Consider the following 17,488-nt stretch of genomic DNA (forward strand, 5'->3'; position numbering starts at 1 on the left):
ACAAGTTCGATGGTATATTGAGTACAAAAAAAAAGGAAAGGGACCAAATGAGAACAAACGCAACAGTTGGTTACCCTCCTGATTCATTTTCTTTTTACTCATTTATAACAAATCCCACGTCATCTCCTACTGAAATTAATGACTATGAGCTTCATTATTGCTTCTCTTCAAAACATAACTCACGAAAGGACATTATTCATGCATGTACAACATTGTAATGCACTTGAATATTTATTAGGGGAATTTTGACTAAGCAAGTGCATTTCATGACTACATTTACATTTGCAATCAAATGCTTTATCGTATCATGGATTCTAGACAAGTCTACAAACGAGTGGAATCACAAGTGTTGTGATTTTTTAGTTTACTTAGCTTTAAGATCGAACTCATGGGATAAGATACAACATCAATATGTACAATATCATGTTGCTTTTGTAGACACATCACCATAACATTGTACATATTGATGTTGTATCTTATCCAATGAGTTCGATCTTAAAGCTAAGTAAACTCAAAAATCACAGCACTTGTGATTCCACTCGTTTGTAGACTTGTCTAGAATCCATGATACGATAAATCATTTGATTGGAAATGTAAATGTAGTCATGAAATGCGCCTGCTTAGTCAAGATTCCCCTAATAAATATTCAAGTGCATTACAAAGTTGTACATGTATGAATAATGTCCTTTCGTAGGTTATGTTTTGAAGATAAGCAAGAATGAATCTCATAAAGTCATTAATATCAGTAGGAGATGATGTGGGATTTGTTGTAAATGAGTAAAGAGAAAATGAATCAGGAGGGTAACCAACTGTTGCGTTTGTTCTCATTTGGTCTCTTTCCTTTTTTTGTACTCAATATACCATCGAACTTGTTGTTTGTGTTCACTATAACCCTTCGACCGGCTATCATAGGTCAAAAGCCGGTCAAAAGGGCTATGGTAAACATCAACAACAAGTTCGATGGTATATTGAATACAAAAAAAAAAAAAAAAAAAAAAAAAAAAAAAAAAAAAAAAAAACCAAATAAGTACAAACGCAAAAGTTAATTACCCTCAAGAGTCATTTTCCCAACGGATTATGTAATAATTAATCAAAAGAAAGAAGATGAATGTATTGAATCCAACAACCTAAGAATTTGCGTTAAGAATTGTGTTGGAATTTCCTAACCATTGACCGCAAATCATTGAGCTCCAATCACTAAAATATAAATACATGATTCTCATAATGAGAAAGATCTATCTTTGCAAAATGCAAACATACGTTAAAATTATTTATTATGTAATGTATTCAACAACAAAACTAGCTACATCATCCAACCGAACATAAACCTTATGGGGATATTATTTTGCATGATCAAGTTTTAGGATTCACTTTAGGCAATTGACCACGAATCACAAGCCCCAATTGTTGTAAATGAGGTCTGTGTGATCGTAAGTAAGTCAAGACAAAGTTAAGAAAGTCACTGACTTGACTAGTTCATATAGGGGATGATATGTTAAGAAATAGGAAGATATATTAGAAATGATTGTGATTAATAAATATTCCACAACAAGTTAAAAGGTATTTGAGAATTGAGTTCAAAGGACTCTTAATAAAATGTTAGTAAGGTAGGCTCCTTCTGGATAAGATGGGTCGATAGGATGGTCACAAGCTGCCCCGCACTGACGTACAACTGTTATCTTCCTACCAGCCATTGATGCAGCCCCCTACAACATATGTATTATACACATCACTTAGTTACTACACAACATAAACTTGCCCTGAAAAAACATAAATAAAAACAACTAACCTGGAGAACACTCAAGAACTGTCCACTCTTCTGAGTCATAGCTCCTGAACACGAACAAGTCATCAAAAACCCACCCCGTTTTGTTAACCGCATCGCCATTGAGTTCAGATTCCTATACATTCCACTTGCACTTTGTAGAACCTAAATGTAATAGTAATACCATCCATCATCATATAATATGTCATTTACATTTTACACTTACTTATTAATAACACGATTTAATCTCAAATACCTTCCTCCGAGGTGCTAACTTAGGGGGATCCATAATCACTATGTCCCATAATTCATTCCTAGAAGCAGCATTCTTCATGAAAATAGTTGCATCTTGTTTCAGGAATGATATCTTCCCTGGATCCAGATTGTTGAGAATGACATTATGGTTAGCTACTTCCAAAGCAGGAGATGACGTATCAACACCTGTGTTGTGTTGTGTGTCAATCAAACAACATACACATTGCTTATTGGAAATAAATAAATGCATTCCCTAATAATATCTAATTACAGCCGTCACAAAATAACCAATATGCACAAATGAGGGAGTGGAAACAAATACCAGTGACTTCCAAAGCATGACCATGTGCGGCATTTAGAGCAAAGCCACCAGTATAGCAGCACATGTCAAGCACTCTTTGACCATCCGAAATGGTAGATATAAATTCACGGTTTTCACGCTGATCCGCATAAAACCCTGTCTTTTGTCCATCCAACGAGATCATATAAGATATCCCATTCTCCACAACCTTAACCACCCTTTCACATAATAAATCTTCTTCTTCTTCTTTTTCTGATTCTAAACCTTCTTCTTTCAATATCTCTGTTGACGGCCTCCACACTACACTCTTGATCATATTCAATCCACTGATACACTTCTTAATATGTTGCTTGTACTTCTCAACCCATGCAGCTGACGACGCAATCACAGCCAAATCCCCAAACACATCAACTATAAGGCCTGACAATCTGTACTTCGGATAAATTAAATTAAATCAAATCGTATAAACAACAGATTCAAAATAATAGAAATAGCTACCTATCTCCTTCGCTATTCACAAGACGATATGCATTTGTATTGGCAGAAGGGAGCCCCAAGCTCTTACGTAATCTGATGGCTGCATCTATTCTTGTTTCAAGCAGCTTTTCCACATTCAATGCACAAGAAGGATCTCTGTGCCATCCAAATATTAAAATAATCTTCATCAAACAGTTTTTTAAATTGAGTAATTATTTATATATATCCTGACCCTGATACTTCCTCCTCTAGCTGCATGAGCCTCACACAGAACATAGAGCAGGAGTTGTACAAGCCCCAACCGATTGGCTTTTGTGTCCCGTCAGCCACCAGCACAACGTCACCTGTTTTTGGGGGTGGTCTACCAATAATTCTATCAACTGCACCGCTGTAAACCATTGGGCTTCCATCACGAAACAGTTGTGTTTTCCCCTTCTTTAGGACAACCTTTGCAACACCTGCAAAACCATCTCATTCATGTTACCATTTGTTGCTATATGATATTATTACTGCTAAGGGCTAAGCCTATATATGAAACCCATAACCCAGAAACAAAGTCAAATTCCAGTTTTAAAAATCAGACAGACTATGCTTCCTGACCTAAATATTTAAAAACAAATATTAATTGCTTTAGGTTTTGGTGACATAAACAACCAACATTGAAATTAATTGGTTCCGTTCGCTGGCGTGCCTTTCAAAATAATATGAAAATACCCAAAATCAGGAAACGGCACAATTTCAGAACCAGACAGATACAAGTAAGGAGTTGAAAGAACAACACCCCTGTTAGGTGCATTCCCCAAGTAAAATAAAGGAAATCACTTATCCCCACTGGTCGTTTACAAAAATTAACCACCCACGGCAAGTTTTATATTCCAATTTTTTAATATACTCGGACCAGCCAGTCTCAAAAGAAACGGCACAATTACGAATTCCCTGTTAGTGTGTGCGTTGCATATAGATAAAATACAAAAGTATATAGAGAGCCGGAAAGAGAGAGATTACCCTTGGATTGGTTTGAAGCGATATCCTGAAGGGTGGTGGTGGTGGTCAACGGTGGAAGAGCTAGGCACCTCGTCAGACGGTTTGAGAGCAACATATAAGCTGTTTGAAGCTTCGACTGCTTTTCTATAGCTCTGTTTTCCGCCCTTGCGATACATAAGCAGGAGAGGTCCTATTACAGTATTTTAAAAAAGGAAAATGCGCAGTGGATTTCACTCATTATTATTTTGTTTTTATGATTTTTACTGTACATGATTTTATGATTTTTACTGTACATATCAAATAATAGCTATTTTTAGTTTTTAACCATTTTTTATTAATTGGTTATTATAAATTATTATAAATTACACGAGTAGTTTCTATGGTTTAAATTTCTTTCGTAGATGGTCTTTGACGAGCTATGATTTAAATTACATGATCAAAACTCCCATATTTCTAAAATTTTGGAGATCAAAGTGTAACATTGTCATGGTCTTCTCCATTAAATCTCGTTGAAACACGAAGCATACCAAGCAAAAATTATCATTTCGGGTTTATAGATTCAACTCATACCAGATGATTTTTCTTCAAATAAGCCACAAATTGAAACTTTTTGTTATCAACACAATTATCACTTCATATGCACCACCGATCACAATTTCTCCCCTCCATTGCTATTGTAATGCCCAAACACCCACTAGATGGTTCGATTTTCTTCTTCACTTCAACGAGAATGCCTAATCATCTATTTCTGGTACTTGTTGTGTCCAATTTCTTAAAATCGGTTACGCCGATGCAAGTGGTGCTGGAAAAGACATCTATGAATTTGTAAGTTGAAGTTGTGTTTTCATATTATCGCATCTTATTCTTGATTTATCGCCAGTCGTCACCTCTCCTCTTGCATTTTCAGAAAATCACTGCTAAGTTCAAAATTTTGAATTTCCATATTTTCCTAATTTCTTATTTGAGCGATATCTAGAGATGGGCGAATGGATAGAACTCTAAATAATTGAGTTCTGATTTTTGTATGTTATAGCACATGATGTATATTTGTCTATCAATAGCTCTTTAATATGTATTTGGGTAGATGACTATATAATCTAAATGGGTATACTAAGGTAATCCAATCTTTCAAGATTAAGTATAGACAAGTCAAAACAATTTATTGGGTAATTCCCTTCACATTTTCTTTTGTAATTATCTCAAATTGATGAACATTTGAGAGTAAATTGAGATTCTTATGATTCATTCAATCGATTCAAGATAGTTATATCTTATTCAGTTTTCCTCGTCGATAAAATCATCAATTTGATAGATTCTTTTGACATTTTTTCTAATATTATTGCAAATTGCAAATTGATGCATATACGAGGCTAAATACAAATTATGATGATTCATTCAAGAGATAGAAGATGTTATATTTGAGGTTATTGGGTTAATGTTTGTAAGTAACTTTTTAAATTAAACCAACATCTATATTCTCAACTACTAATGTTCTCTATATAATGTTCTCTATATGAATAAAATTAAATGTCATTTTACATGCTGATGTTTTAGGTCCAACATATGATAAAATTGTTATATCAGGTGTCCAACATTTTATTACATCTGATCTGCCATTAGTTTCAACCAATGTTGTACAAATCCTAATTAGGTCCTAGTTAATATCCGATTAATCCCTAGGGGCTACATGACCGACTATAAGGTGCCTATCGATTAGTCTCTGCCTGCACAATGAGCGAAGCAATAGCAAACAATATAATTTTTAACACTTTGAAGAAGTTTTATGTCAAAAGAAACAATTTAAGGAATTATTTGTGTTGTATTAATCATATTAACCTATTTTGTTATGATATTGCTTATATTTACGAACTTCGTTATGATATTAGTCATGTTTAGTTTCTTAAAATTCAAAGAATTAGCAATTTATGTTCCCCAATTAATCATCGCCAAATCGATTAATCCCTTAACCCCAGTCCATTAACTAGCTAACGTCGAACGCTTTTTACAACATTGGTTTCAACTGTTAGTGTTGTAATCTTGATTATGTTATAATATGACATAAGATGAGAATGGTCGTCACTTGTGATGTAGCATCTAAGAAATACGGATAAAATTTTTGCTTTTAATTTCATTCAATCATTAAGCCCTAATATCAAAATAGTAAAAATAGTATCATAGTAACACGTTATCAGAGTACAAATTCCCAAAATCTCTAAATGCAGAAATCATAGGGTGATGCGGTGCGATTAGGCTGACCATTCCCTTTCGAACTGGAAGTACCTAAAACAAAAACTGAAAACTGTGAGCACAAAGCTTAGTGAGTTCCCCAAAAATACCACATACTAAGCAAACATAATGCCAAGCATATATGGGTGCTTGCCTACCCCTTCGGTCTACTTCAACCGGATACTACCAAGCATATATGGGTGTTTGCAATCCCCTTCGGTCTATTAACCGAATATCGGGTCTATTTCACCCCTACTACTACCACAGAATATCATATCAGGAATCATAGTCATCAAGCAAATACAAATATAACTAACAATTATCATAAATACAAGCATCATACTACAACATAAACTAGTAGGTCGACATTGGTGCCTTCGACCCACAGATACTGCGAAGGGAGACTCGCCTCAAACTGAAGATATCAAATCGCACTAAACGGATGACTCGCAGAGTCCTCTTCTTAACAGACAAGCATAAAAATCTAATTAGAAATTAGGCTACATTCCAACTCGAAGGTCCAACCCTAATTCTTGAATTAAGGAAAAAATGTCTTCTTTACCCTTGCCTCATTGGGCCTCCCTCCTTCCAATGCCCAAATTCATATAAAGTCCAAAAAGGCATCCAAGCCCAACTATAAGGTCTCTAAGGCCCAATATGGCCTAAGAACACCTAACATGGCCTTAGACCCAATCTAAGCAAGTCCAAAAGCCCAACACTAATCGAGCCCAAAAATCATCTAAGACCACAGATTGCGTACGTACGACATATGCGGCTTGTACGCCCAGTGTACGCTGATGACCATCCGGAGTCGGGACACTGACCTAGTACGTGTAGCGTACTCCAGAGTACGCCCAACGTACTGGGCAGTCAACCCATTCTCATTCCCAAGTCTTAATCCATTAAGCCTTTATGTCCAAAACAAGCTCAAAATAACATATTAAGCCATAAAGTTGCAAACTTTATGCTTTTGTATGCATGGATGGGGCTCAAACCATGAATTAAGTTCATTAACTCACTTAGGTGGTTACTAAAACTTGCATGGTTGAGTGTTAAACACCAACATCTGATTTTTATGACTCAAAACACTTCCAAGAGTCCAAAAGGACAACTTAAATGGCCTGGAGTTGCTCATACTCCAATAAACCAAGCTGTGGGACCAAAAGATGCCATATTCTACCCTAAACCTAGATCTAAGCTTGTAATGATCAAGGTTCAAACTTTATACCTTCAATAGGCTAGAAATGGTGCACAAACTCTAGATCTACAAGCTCCTTCTTCTCATTTGCTTCTTCCCAAACCTCATTCTTCTTCAAAACCACCAAAGAACACCAAAATGCTCAAGGTAAGCTCAAAGACGCACTCAAGAAGGCTAGGGTTCGAGATTGACACTAAAAGGGCAGTGGAGGCTGAGAGGGTAATAGAACTTAGGGAGATAAGTTCTTTAAATAGGGTGTAAATGTAACATCCCAAGTTCAGGAGTGCAAATTCAGGGTTCAAAGTGTAAATGTGAAAGAGCAACTCGGCGAGTCCATGGATGGACTCGGCGAGTAGGGTCACGATTCTGGTCGTATGTTAAGTGGCCAACTCAGCGAGTCGACGGCTGGACTCGGCGAGTTGGTGTTGTGTGGAGAAAACCCTAATTTCGGAGGATGAGCCCTATATAAAGGACATTACACCCTCTCCCCAGCCTCTTTACCCTCTCTTGAAGTCCAGAAAACCCTAGGGAGCGTTTGTGAGTGGTTTTAGAGCATTTGAACCTTGGAGAAGAGATTTTGGAAGAGATCTTGGAGAGTTAAGAGGCTTGGAGCAAGGGGCTTTGCTAGGATTCGGATTTCTCTTCTGTTGGAGTTTCCTTTGGAGGTATTATTTCGTTGCTTGGGCTTTTATTCTTCATTTTGGGGTTTTTGGAAAAGATAGCATGTGGTGTTTTGAGTTGGAGGTTAGATCTGAGGTTGCTACCTCAGATCTGGAATGAAAAAGGTCTAGAGTGCATAAAAGTCCCTGTTCTTGAGTGATTGGTGAAGCCATCTTGTCCCAAACCCTAACCCTAGAGTGTTATATGCTTATATCTCTTTGGATTCACGTAAAGTTTGCCACTTTACGTGATGGATGGGTTGTAGAAGGGTAGATCTATGGTTTGGATCATTTGCATGGCCTGGAAAGCTTCTGTATGAATTATGATCTAGAGGTACTAGGCGAGTCACAAAGGTGTACTCGGCGAGTTGCTTGAAGATGGGTAGGAACTCGACGAGTTGGAAGAACAACTCGGCGAGTTGGTTGAAGATAGCCTTGGACTCGGTGAGTCTGTTCTTGGACTCGGCGAGTCTGGTCGTGAGGTCCTAACCTTCTTCTGGTTGAGCCGTGAATCGGTGAGTCAAGGGAGGACTCGGTGAGTTGAGTGTGAGGGGACTCAAAGTTTTGGGACTTGGCGAGTCTCGGGGTGACTCGACGAGTTGAATCGCAGTTTGGGGAAGTTCTGAGCATGGGGACTCGACAAGTTGACGGGTTGACTCGGCGAGTAGGGTCAACCAGGAGGGTTGACTTTGACTGAGGACTTTGACTTTGACTAAGAGTTGACCAGTTGACTTCCAGGAGTATTTTGGTTGTTATTGGTGATTATTGGTTTCGGTGATTCAGTGGTGGAGTTTGTGACGTTGGTCGGAGCAGCGTGGACTGTTCTTCAGTCGGTAGTAGCAGGTGAGTCTTCTCACTATACTTTACCTAGAGTGGTAACAGAGTTATGTGATAGAGATATTATATGCTATCTATGTGATGTGTGGCACTGCATTATTTCTATGTGATTTATGTTGTGTGTATATCAGAGTGAGGACCGGAAGGTCCACAGAGCTAGGACCAGAGGGTCCGCAGAGTTAGGGCCCAAGGGCCCATAGAGTTATAGCCTCGAGTGGCTAATATATGTTATATGTGGTATTTTTAGAATTATGTGCCAGTGTATTTGTAAGTTGTTTATGTGTTGAGATTTATTGCGATATGTGATTCAGAGTTCTCAGAGTTAGGACCTTTGGGTCCATAGAGTTAGGGCCAGATGGCCCACCAAGAGTTGGGACTGGAGGGTCCCATTGAGACACACTGACCAGAAGGTCAACAGAGTTATAGCCTTGAGTGGCTAATATGTGTTAGAGTGGTATTTTGGGGAACTCACTAAGCTTCGTGCTTACAGTGTTTGTGTTATGTGTTTCAGGTTTTCTCCAGATCACGGGACGGCACCGGCTCGATTTTACACACCAGAGGAAGCGGTTGTTTTGAAGATCCTGGTTTATTAATTGATTGAACAAAAGATTCATGTATTGTAATTTATACAAAAGTGGGATTTTTATGAAAAGTATTAAGGAGAAAAGTAATTTTAAATGAAAATTTTGTTTTGAGAAATTTCGGCATTACAGTAAACCCTAAAAATTAGGGTTTGCCCCTGACTTGATTGAGTATGCCCAACGTATGCATGGGTATGCCTAGTGTACATTCGAGATCACCTGATGATGCGCTGTGACAACCCAAAAATTTCCGTCAGTTTAACGTCGAAATTAAGTACGTCAAAAATCAACCAAATTTATTCCAAAATATTTTTGACTGGATTTAAACCCATTGGAATATTTTAAATAATATTCGTAAAGCGAACCAAAAATTAAGGAGGTATAATTTTAAAATTGGCCGTGTTTAACGGTAGTCGTGAAAAACCCCGTTCGCGATTGGTGTCAGGTGGACCCCCAACCAAGCCATAAACTCCACCCTATATAAGGGTTGAGTGGGTTTCATTCCAACTCTTTTCACACCTTAGGAGTCTCTCTCTCTCTACTTTCTCTCTCTACAAATCGGGTTTTGGTCAAAAATCGCCCCTTCGAGCTTCAAAACGGTAAGTTAACCTTCCTAGCTTGTTGTTTAGCTTATCACACTTGAAAATTTGTGGCTTAAACATCCAAAAACCCCAAGAACAAGAGTTTACGGTCTTGGGAGCATCCCAAAATCGTAAACACCTTGAAAGAGGGTTTTGGTGCCCAAAAACCCTTCCAAACCACTTCTAATGCTTAGCAATGACTTAGAGGCTTACATGAAAGGACTTAGAACACCAAAATCTTAACAAATGGGGAGTAAACATGAGTTTACGGTCTACGAACATTCTTGGACCGTAAACCCATCTTCAAGGACCATAAACACCTTTTTGGGTGTTAAACTACCCCTCAAACACCTCCAAAAGCTTCCATGAGTGCCTAGAGCCTTGTAATCCTTCATTTGATGCACCAAAACACATGATTCATGGACTAACATGAGTTTACTACTATAAAATCATGTGTTTAAGGTAGTAAACTCACCAAGAACACCTTCATAGACCGTAAACACCTTTCCAAGGTGTTTAAGTGCCTTTAACACCTTCCTATGCTCATATAAGTGACTAGAACCTTGCCTACATAACCTAGAACCACCAAAGCACAAAAGTAATGGGCTAACATGAGTTTACAACCTTAAACTCATGTGTTTACGACCGTAAACTCCTGAAGGAGTGGTCAATGGACCGTAAACTCCCTATTGTGTCCGTTTTGAGCCCCAATCACTTCCTTAGCCCTTGATTCGACTCTAGCATGATTCTATGAGTGAGGTAAGACCTTTAAACATCCCATGACACCACTACCATGAGTTTATGGCCGTAAACTCATGGGGGAAGTGGTCTTGAAACCGTAAACACCCATAAGGGCCATCATTTGAAGAGTAAACTCGAATGTGAGTCCATACACACCTTCTATGCAACCCTTGGTACTCCTAGCACTTGTAGCAAAGTGTTTTTATGTAGTATGACTTCATTAATTGATTAATTAGTTATTAAATGACTAATTAGATACTTAAATGTATCATTACATGTTAAATAGGATCCGCGTGTGTGGTCAAGTCCTCACTTGACACTTAGCATCCTATACCGTCCATTCATCCGAAACGCCAACGTCAGGTGAGTTCATACCCCTGAATTAACCTTTTAAATGTTTTTACATGCTTTTATAGGGGGGAATACAAGTTGACCTATACAGTCATTATATAAATCACATGTGATTGATAACTGTATAGCAAAATGGATTTTTGTATGTTATACTGTTTTATTCGGCTTAAGATTTTTCAATCTCGCTTTAAACTCTTGTTAAAGGTTTTTCCAAAGGTTTTTCTTCACTTAATCTATATTATACAAATCATTTTCAAAGTTGTTGTGAAAGGTTTTTGTTCAAAGGATTCCAAAGATTTTCAAACTTGTTTTACAAATTGATATCAAGCCATAAAATTCTTATGCGTTAAGGTTTTCCCAAAGTTTTCATCAAAGTTTTCCTCTATGCTTATATTTCGTTAGATGCATGCCCATACTTGTATAGTTATATAAATAATGTTTAAAGGACTTAGGAAGGCTAATTCGCCCTATTTCCTTTTCCTCGTTTGGATGTGGTCTGGTGGGTATCGGATATCCGTCCGAAGGTCGTTTAATCATTAATTATATATCATGTATACATGTATAGACATAAAGGTTTCCATCGACCAGTTCATTTCCCTTGGGTAGCAAGGGCATCCTTCCATTCATCACTCATAGATCAGAGACACTAGTAACTGTTATAGGAATAGTTAGGAAGCTTTATTTACTCTTTCTAGTACGAGAATTCCAAAGGAGTCAGTTCATTTGTGAGTCTCTATCATTAGTCCGGTACTTACATCAGAATTCACTATACGAGATGCATTTTCAGGACACGGATTTCCCCGTTGTCATGTTGGTAACCAGAGTCTCCTGTAGAGAGAGCGGGCATTGTGTGTATAGATCTATATGGGACTGACACTCCCGCACCCTGACTGCTAGCTACAGTCAACGGCCTACCAAGCCAAGGGGTGACAAATGTCATATTTATTCCGACGCTTGCAGGGCGTCAAGTACTCTAGTGTCAATCAGTATGGTTACGAGTATCTCCATGTTTACCTTATAATTCATGGCCTTAAGGTAACGAGAATTTAACACTGTATTCTTGAAACAACACTCTTAGGATTATGACTTTGTTTTAGACCTTGCTAGTTGTATCGTTCATTTGATACTGTCTGGGGTCTGTGTTTGTTTGTTTTAGACCTTGCTAGCTGTATCGTTCATTTGATACTGTCTGGGGTCTGTGTTTCTTTGTTTTAGACCTTGCTAGCCGTATCGTACATTTGATACCGTCTGGGGTCCGTGTTTCCTTTTGTTAGACTGAGCCAGGCGTATCATTCATTCGATACTCTCCTGGAGTCTATGATTTCTTTTGCCTTAGCCAGCAGTATTTTCTGCTGAGACATATGTTATTTTCCCCTAGTACTTTTACTAGTGATATTCTCCTACTTTCTTTAAAGTCAAATACCGTATTATGGGTAATGATAGTATTTCAGGGAAAAATTTCTCTTTAAAAACATAACACTGTCGAGTCTTGGTAGAAGACTGCTTTTAATTAGAAAATATAGGATTTTCTGGAAAGGACGCTAATACACCGTAGATTCTAAACTACTACTTTTCATAAAGTTATTTTGAATAAAATACTTACTTACACAAATGACACTAAATACTTATGAACTCACCATCATTTATATAAATGTTGATACTCGCTTTTAAAATAACTTGTATTCTCAGGTCAGCAATAGACAGGTACACTCCGGGAGCTTTTGTGAAGCCAACCTAGAACCGAGCTGCATCTATACTAGTCTCTATATTATTTTGCTGTCTCTATAAAATGTAACTTATGTAAAACTATTACTATTAATGCAATGGTTGTTGTACTTTGATTACTATACTGCATATGTTGTGATACTTGACATGACGTCATCCACCCCAAAACGTTTCTGACGTTCCGGTTTTGGGGTGTGACATGCGCATGCAAGGCGTACGCCGTGCGTACCAAATATACGCCCAACATATTCACGAGTTGTCCACCACCCTTTTACTTGAACTAAAATAAAATGAATCATTAACTTCATACCTGGCGACTCGGGTGCTACATGTGAGCATGCTAATGTTGGATTTGTAAGGGATGAAATGCTCATAGCAACTATTTATGGAGACATTTTTGCCTTACCACATGTCGCTTCAATTCTTATAATTTAAACCATAGTTGGCAAGGGACTGACTACAAAAGAAATTTAAACCATAAGGGCTATTTGTGTAATTTAAAATAACTTGTTAACAGAGGAATGGTTAAAAACTAACAATAATGGCTTAGTTGGCGTGTACATTAAAAGTTGAGTAAATTACACGGATGGTCCCTATGGTTTAGGGTAATTTGCGTGTTTGGTCCCTAACTTATTTTTTTAACTCGGAAGGTCCGTATTGTTTGTTTTTGTTACGCGTCTGGTCCTTGTCTTACCTAAAAAGATTATTTTACCCTTGATTTATTTATTTATTTAAATAAACACACCCCCAACCCCACCCCTCTCATCTTACCTTACGTACCCTACCATTTTTTCCTATTTAAATAATAGTCTTTTTATGTAAGACAAAGACCAAACGTGTAACAAAAACAAACAGTAGGGACCAAGCACGTAACAAAAACAAATAGTAAGGACCTTCCGAGTTAAAAAAATAATTTAGGGACCAAGCGTGTAAATTACCCCAAACTATAAGGACCATTCGTGTAATTTACTCTTAAAAGTTAGATGTCCTATTGCGTAAAAAAATATAATTGGTCAAATCGGACAAAAATACTAAACAATTAATAAAAATTACCAAACTTCAGATTTTGGTTCTAACAGTTTTAAAGGGTTTTCAGATAAGTTTTTATGGATTTTAGATATGTATAACCACTTTTCCAATATTTAATTCTCTAGATAGATATAAATTCATGAAAAATATCAATCACTTACGAAAATTCCTCAAACTCTGTGCACAACTGATATGAAACATATATAATCTGTGAAAAATAATAAAATATATTTTCAAACAATTTAACACTATTTTTTTTGATTTTTGTGTATTTATTCTATCAAAATAGAGATAAATAGAAAAAAATTTCAAAAATTCCCCAACCTTTTTGATCTACTGTTATTACACATATGAAAGCTGGGAAAAATATAAAAGTTGGTTTCCAAACAGTTTAACTATTTTTCTTTGTTTTATTCATTTAAATAAACATTAATTTGTGAAAAATTATTAAACAATAGGTAAAATTCACTAAACCTTTTATTTACGATTTACATGTAATATAAGATATTCTGATTAAGTTTCGTAATTTTTGGATAAGTATAGCTATTTTTCATTAATTTAATCCCTTAAACATTCCAAATAAGAAATTTGTCTTGGAAAAATCTGGAAAGTTTTAAATGGAATCTTTATGATGTCTAAAAGATGTGAAAATTATGAAATATAGCTTTGGTCATTCATAACTATATTTTGCTATTTATTTCTCCTCAAAAAAATAAATTAGAAATCAAAAGAAAACAGACTTAGAAATGCATGCAACTTCATGAAAAGTCTTTACACAATGCATAGGTGATATCCAAAATTTACCGGAATTTATTAACCATCAAAAGTATTTTATATGAATTATTTCTCTATTTTCTTGCAAAAACTACAATAAATTGAGAAAAACGATTTATTTTTTGAAAATTTCTAGATCATCTTATTTTGTTGTTTGAATTCCGGGAAAAATTGGATTTGAGCAGAAAAGAAATTGTAGATATTTATTTATGAATAAATCCTTTATGAGCATTCTTAACAATGTACTTTGATAATCAAGCCTTTAAGATTGGTGTCCATCACATGCATTATGATTTGAAGACCATGAATGAACTTATTTTGTTCAAAATGATGTTTCTAAATGAAAAACTTGAATGCGTGTGGTTTTGGATCTTTAAAACTTGTAAAACTCAAGTTAATGGATTTGATTTAGGTTTTGATCATTGGATTTCACCTTCTAACAACATGCTTGTTGTTTTTGGGTGAAAAACTTGAATGCATGTGGTTTTGTGTGACAACCCAAGTTGTCCCGTTACATTTCCCTGTTACCGTTAACGGAATATTCCACTGTATAAAAGTTCCTTTAATTAGAGGGCGTCAATTTAATAAACATTCCATTGGTTTACATTAATATGCCGTTAAGTCGTGATGAAAAGAAATAAAAACACATAACACCCATTTCCATTTATTTGGAAAATGTTAAGTTTTATTGTTACGACCACTAAATCGGGTGCGACCAAAAGCCCCGTTTAACGGCAGTATTGGGTAGAATTCCATTGAGCTCCAACTCCCAGCCATATATAAAGGGGAGTAAACTCCATTTGGAGCTTTTCCACCCTTTCTCTCTATACTCTCTCTCTAGACTCGTTTTCGCCCCGAATCCGCAACCAAACGCTTCCAAATTGTAAGTCCGCTTACCCTAGCTTATTCTAAACATATTGATTCATGTTTATAGCTTAGAAATCAAACCTAGAAGCTGTTGAAAAGGAGTTTACGGCCTAAGCTCCTCCTTAGGCCGTAAACACCTAAAATGAGGCCAAAATGACCCCAAAATGTCCCTAAAGGCTTAGAAATAAATTAAGGGTTTTGCCTAGGAGTGTTTAAACATTAAATCACATGATTTTAGGGAGTAAAAGAGAGTTTACGGCCCAGGCATATGCCAAGGCCGTAAACACCTCTTAAACATGTCATAAAGCCCCAAAAACACTCCCAACCCACCCTAGGACTTCATACATAAATTAGGGGCTTATCATTTTGGTTTTTAACCATTTAAACATATTAAAATGGAGGGACAAAAGGAGTTTATGGCCCAGACTTGTGTCAAGGCCGTAAACTCCCCAAACCAAGCCAAAAATGTGATTTTTGCCCCTAAATGGCCTTGGACTAATTCTATAAAATGCTAGGAAGGTATTAGGGGCTTCAAACTTCACAAAACTCAAAGAATGAGAGTTTACGGCCGTAAAATCCCTTAGGAGTGTCCCTAGGCCGTAAACTCCCTAATGAAGCCCTTAGAAGCCTTAAACTCACTCATGCCTTTTTGGAAAAGTACTTAGAATAATTCCATGAGCAAGTAGAAGCTTTAAAACACCCTAGAACCCATCACCATGAGTTTACGGCCGTAAACTCATGGTGAGTAGTCCTTGGGCCGTAAGCATCATATTAAGGGCTTAATCTTGGAGAGTAAACTCCATTCGTTAGTCATACACACCCTTAAACGCTACCCGGGACACCCAAACACTTAACCAAAGTGTTTTCCGCTCCTGTGAGCGCGCATATTTGTTTAATTAGTATTAAATATACTAATTGTATGTGAACATATGATATCATATGTTAAATAGGTCATTGTGTGTGTTCAAGTCCTTGCGTGACACCGAACGCCCAAACGACACCTTCGTCGGACCTACTTACACCGGGTGGGTTCATACCCCTGAATGAACCTTTTATATGTTTTTACATGTTTTATAGGGGGGAATACAAGTTAAACATGCCAGTTATCATATCAATCACATGTGATTGATAACCCGCATGCACAAGATTTTACCACTGTACACTGTTGTTGGGTCGTGTTTTGTGTATTGAGTTGCGTCTATTGGGCTCATTAGTTAGTCCATTTTGTATCTCCGGTATGGGCCTGTCCATCCGTGAGTTTAGTAGGGTTTAGTATATATGGGAGCTTGCATGCATCCTAGAATGTAACGATAGAATAGAACGATCAGAGTATTCAGCAAGTTTATTGTTATCGTTCTTGTAACCCTAAAATCCTCTACAACGGAAGTTCTTAGTCGAGCTCTGCTGAGGATTGTTTGATCTAATCATTCGACACATATTGATCCATACTTGTGTTATTTACTGCTTTTACATCCATCGCATTACCTGTTAAGAAGTTCTAATCGATCTTTAAGTTTGTTTATAAGTTAACAATTGGTATCAGAGCGGGAGGCTGTGTAATTCATACAAATCTTTTCTGTGAAAAAGGTTGCGATTAGGGTTATTCCGCATTAACTAATATTTATTGAGCCGTCATCCCTTAATTGACGTATCTCAGCAGTTATTTGTTTTGCCCTAATCTTATATATATTACAAGTCTGATCTTTCAAACAGGTTACGATCAAGCATGGACGAGTCACAATCAAATCCCATAAACATCTCAAATAGCATTGGATCAACGACGAAGATTCCCATCCTTTACACCCAGGATTACGAAGTCTAGGCACATCACTTTGAAGATTATGTTATTGAATCTGAAGACAATGGATACCTCATCTGGGAAGCAATCGTGTCTGGATCATTCGCTCATTCAGCAACGTCTAGAATCATTAAAACACAGAAAGAGTATAATGATCTGTTAAAGGACGTAAAAGATATTGCTCAAGACGAAAAGGATAAGTTTCAGTGCAATATTAAAGCATTGAGACTAATCAGATTCGCTCTTCAATCGGATACTTTCAGGCTAGTGAGTTCATGCAGCACTGCCAAAGAAATATGGGATAGGCTACGAGAGTTATATTCCATAGATGAAGATCTG

General features: G+C 36.9%; 1 protein-coding gene across 2 annotated transcripts; it reads right to left on the reverse strand.

Annotated features, from left to right (window-relative positions):
* Window positions 1–1,493: 1,493 nt before the first annotated feature.
* On the reverse strand, window positions 1,494–3,971 carry LOC145062955 (S-adenosyl-L-methionine-dependent methyltransferases superfamily protein). Of its 2 annotated transcripts, none has more exons than XM_079010548.1 (7): window positions 3,804–3,971; window positions 3,031–3,256; window positions 2,820–2,954; window positions 2,343–2,749; window positions 2,022–2,137; window positions 1,790–1,930; window positions 1,494–1,706 (listed from the first exon to the last, which is right to left on the reverse strand). In XM_079010548.1, exons 1-7 carry the CDS (start codon window positions 3,895–3,897, stop codon window positions 1,578–1,580), a joined length of 1,248 nt encoding a protein of 415 aa, XP_078866674.1. In that variant the 5' UTR covers window positions 3,898–3,971; the 3' UTR covers window positions 1,494–1,577. The 2 variants fall into 2 exon arrangements, with proteins under 2 accessions (XP_078866674.1, XP_078866673.1); XM_079010547.1 differs by having other exon boundaries at window positions 2,022–2,206; window positions 3,804–3,970.
* Between the last annotated feature and the right edge of the window lie 13,517 nt (window positions 3,972–17,488).

The sequence above is a fragment of the Lactuca serriola genome, chromosome 7 (assembly GCF_051521515.1).
Source record: "Lactuca serriola cultivar US96UC23 chromosome 7, Lser_US96UC23_V15, whole genome shotgun sequence".
NCBI lineage: Eukaryota > Viridiplantae > Streptophyta > Magnoliopsida > Asterales > Asteraceae > Lactuca > Lactuca serriola.

What these genes read in the sequence shown, in the direction of transcription:
- LOC145062955 (XM_079010547.1), bottom strand. Translation starts at nt 3,897, where the DNA reads ATGTTGCTCTCAAACCGTCTGACGAGGTGCCTAGCTCTTCCACCGTTG. An exon ending in CTAGAGGAGGAAGTATCAGG is followed by an intron (nt 2,955 to 3,030) that starts GTCAGGATATAT and finishes TGGATGGCACAG; the next exon opens with AGATCCTTCTTGTGCATTGA. An exon ending in AGTTCTTGAGTGTTCTCCAG is followed by an intron (nt 1,707 to 1,789) that starts GTTAGTTGTTTT and finishes CATATGTTGTAG; the next exon opens with GGGGCTGCATCAATGGCTGG.